The sequence below is a fragment of the Cucurbita pepo genome, chromosome LG11 (assembly GCF_002806865.2).
Source record: "Cucurbita pepo subsp. pepo cultivar mu-cu-16 chromosome LG11, ASM280686v2, whole genome shotgun sequence".
Lineage (NCBI taxonomy): Eukaryota > Viridiplantae > Streptophyta > Magnoliopsida > Cucurbitales > Cucurbitaceae > Cucurbita > Cucurbita pepo.
In genome coordinates this window covers 2532686-2535969 of record NC_036648.1, presented here as the reverse complement: position 1 = coordinate 2535969, position 3284 = coordinate 2532686, and the positions used below count along the sequence as shown (strand labels likewise).

General features: G+C 37.8%; 1 protein-coding gene across 1 annotated transcript; it reads left to right on the top strand.

Moving 5' to 3' along the window:
- The first annotated feature begins 848 nt into the window (after positions 1-848).
- LOC111805936 (40S ribosomal protein S6-like) lies at positions 849-3012 on the top strand. The gene is made up of 6 exons (XM_023691236.1): positions 849-957; positions 1040-1104; positions 1552-1609; positions 1697-1805; positions 1934-2206; positions 2577-3012. The coding sequence occupies exons 1-6, from the start codon at positions 952-954 to the stop codon at positions 2813-2815; spliced, it is 750 nt and encodes a 249-aa protein (XP_023547004.1). The 5' UTR covers positions 849-951; the 3' UTR covers positions 2816-3012.
- The last annotated feature ends 272 nt before the right edge of the window (positions 3013-3284 follow it).

Below are 3284 nucleotides of genomic sequence, written 5' to 3'. Positions count from 1 at the left end.
TTAGAGCCAAACACCGGACGATGTGTCAGCCTTCTCGTTGTTCTCCGAAGGAGGGTAGACACGAGGTGGTGTACCGGTAAGGACGTTAGGCCCTTTGAGGGGTGGATTGTGATGTCCCACATTGGTTGGGGAGGAGAACAAAACACACCCTTATAAAGGGTGCTTCGTTCAACCAATATGTGACTCACACAAAAATGATGGTGAACGACTGAAACCAACAAATTCTTTCGAGCTTACCCTCAAAGCTTTAAAACCCCTCTTCTAGGAGGAGGTAACTCCAAAAGAAACAACAACTCCAAAGGAGTCGAGCTTCGATTAAGGGGAGACGCACTTTATTCGAGGGGAGGTGTTGGATGAAGATAGTCCTACATTGGCTAATGAGGAGGTGTTGGAGCCTCGATTAAGGGGAGACGCACTTTGTTCGAGGGGAGGTGTTGGATGAAGATAGTCCCACATTGTTGGATGAAGATAGTCCCACATTGGCTAATTTAGGGAATGGTCACGAGTTTATAAGTGAGGAATACCAACTCCATTTATATGCTTAGAGTGGACAATTTCATACCATTGTGGAGAGCTGTAACAATTATTATTTTGTTTAAAGAAAGAACTTAATAAACTTAAATTATTTAAGGGTTGATTAATTGAGAATTACATAAAATTGTGAGATAATAGGATATATTTAATAAAAAAAATATTAATATTAAAAAAAAAAAGAGAGTATATATCTTTGTAGGACTGGGCTCAGTGGATGATTTGGGCCCGTATGTGGAAAGCCCATAATTGAATAGATTAGGCCCAATGTTTCAGATCCAATATTAAAATATTGCAGCACATATATAAATTCTCTCATAGGCGCTGCTTTTAAAACCCTAAACTGTAAGGCGTTGCTCGCTCTCTCGCTGGTTCGTCTCTTTTCTGCGGCCGCCTCTACGACAATCCCAGCGCTCCAAGATGAAGGTTCGGTCCTTAGATTCATCTTCTTCCTCACTGTTTTCTTTATCTTCTATGCAATGCTAACGTTGTCTTCTCATATATTCAGTTCAATATCGCGAATCCGACGACTGGATGCCAGAAGAAGCTCGAAATCGATGATGACCAGAAACTGTTAGCTTTCAAATCCCTCTGTTTTTCAATTTGTTGTTTTAATCTCGAATGTGCATTCTAGTTGATTCAAATACTAAGTCCTGCTGGAACTAGGGTTTTTGAAATATATAGTAAATGTTTGGGTTCCATTTTGCTAAAGCGTTAATTCGATATATTTTCCGTGTAAAGTTTTATGTTATTGTTCAGCATGCTACGGAGTACTTCCTTTTGGTTTTTAGAAATCCAGTTGTAGTTATTTCGTCGTTATTTGTTTTTAGCATTCCCTGTATGTCTTCCCCCATTTATTTAGGCAAAGCAACAGTTCCCCGAGCAACAAAATTTTATAAATTATAAATGTGCGAAAAGAATAATTTTAGCCATTCCTTTTTCTCTTTGTCATATATTTTTCGTCATATGTGTCGTACTTTTGTGTTTATGATGGACTAAAATCATCCTTTCTTTGTTTAGCCGTGCTTTTTTTGACAAGAGGATCTCTCAGGAGGTCAGTGGAGATTCCCTCGGAGAGGTATGTGTTCTCTTCTGTCATCCAATTAATTCAGTCTTATAGCAGCTGTGGTTGAGTGTTCCTGATTGATTATTTTCCTCTTTTCAGGAATTCAAGGGCTACGTTTTCAAGATTATGGGAGGCTGTGACAAGCAGGGATTCCCAATGAAACAGGGAGTTTTGACCCCTGGCCGTGTTCGTCTCTTGCTACACAGAGGTTTGTTGAAATTTTTATGCTACTGGTTGGTCAACCAATTTAATCTAAATTTGTGGTCTACATTTATTTATTTTCAGTAATTTATAGCACACTATCCTAATTAATGTATGTATTACTTTTGTGACCAGGTACCCCTTGTTTCCGTGGTTATGGAAGGCGTAATGGAGAACGCAGGAGGAAGTCTGTGCGTGGATGCATTGTTAGCCAGGACCTTTCTGTTCTGAATCTGGTTATTGTGAAGAAGGGAGATAATGATCTTCCTGGCTTGACAGACACTGAGAAACCTAGAATGAGGGGTCCAAAAAGAGCATCCAAGATCCGCAAGCTTTTCAATCTGTCAAAGGAGGATGATGTTCGAAAGTATGTTAACACATACCGTAGATCGTTCACCACAAAAGCTGGTATGATTTACTATTGTTTGTTTTTTGTGTGGGTTCTTTAAACCTGTCTTAGAAGATTAAGTTGTTGTTTGTTGGTTGTTTTTGGTTGGGGGTCGGTCGGAGAGATTTAGAGGGTTTGTGATTTTCCACTGTGCTTGTGATTTTGTAAATAAAGGGTCTGAGGTTAAGTACTCTTTTTTTTTTTTTTTTTTTTTTTANGTATTACAAATGGTTAGTATAGCTCTTTGCACCCATAGATGGATTATGCTTAATTAATCTGGATTTGGCCGTCTTGTTTTGGCTATGAACAGAGTATTGTTCATACAAATTGTTTTTTTAGTTCCATTCATTCTTGATTCAAGTTTATGATGGTTTATTTGATTGGTGTCAGGCAAAAAGGTCAGCAAGGCTCCCAAGATTCAGAGGTTGGTTACCCCACTGACCTTGCAGAGAAAGCGTGGAAGAATTGCTGAGAAGAAGAAGAGAATTGCCAAGGCCAAGTCTGAGGCTGCTGAGTATCAAAAGCTCCTTGCCTCCAGGTTGAAGGAACAAAGAGAACGTCGCAGTGAGAGTTTGGCAAAGAAGAGGTCCAGGCTCTCCGCTGCTTCAAAGCCGTCCATTGCTGCTTAGTTGGTTCGCATTATTTATGTGGTCAGGGTTCTGTTATCTTTTATATTTGCCATCTTGTTTTGCTTTTAAAAGGATCCACTTTTTGAGGCTGCTTGCATGACATCTCGAATGTTTTGATATTTTTGTTTCCTAATTGACAGTTATTTCTAGACATACTTCATATTTTTATGATATGATGGTTGAGAGGAGTTTTGAAATTCCAGCATGGTTAGCTTCACGTTCTCACTAGTCAGCCAACCTCAGAAGATATTTAAAAACATTTGTTTGCTTAACTTAAGTGTGTCCATGGTTAAATTGTTTAATTACGAGTTGTCTTTCAAACTTTTATAAGAATTCAACTTTAAAGTACCTAATATGCTCAATATATATATATATATATATTTTTTGGTCAAGTTCGATTTGATTCTAATTTTAAAATTAAAGTTCATTAAATATATTTATTTATTTTTCTTATTTGAATATAATTATT

Excerpts from the sequence above, each read along its gene's own strand:
- LOC111805936 (XM_023691236.1), top strand. Across the intron at positions 1,105-1,551 it reads ATCGATGATGACCAGAAACT|CCGTGCTTTTTTTGACAAGA; the intron begins GTTAGCTTTCAA and ends TTCTTTGTTTAG. Across the intron at positions 2,207-2,576 it reads ATCGTTCACCACAAAAGCTG|GCAAAAAGGTCAGCAAGGCT; the intron begins GTATGATTTACT and ends GATTGGTGTCAG.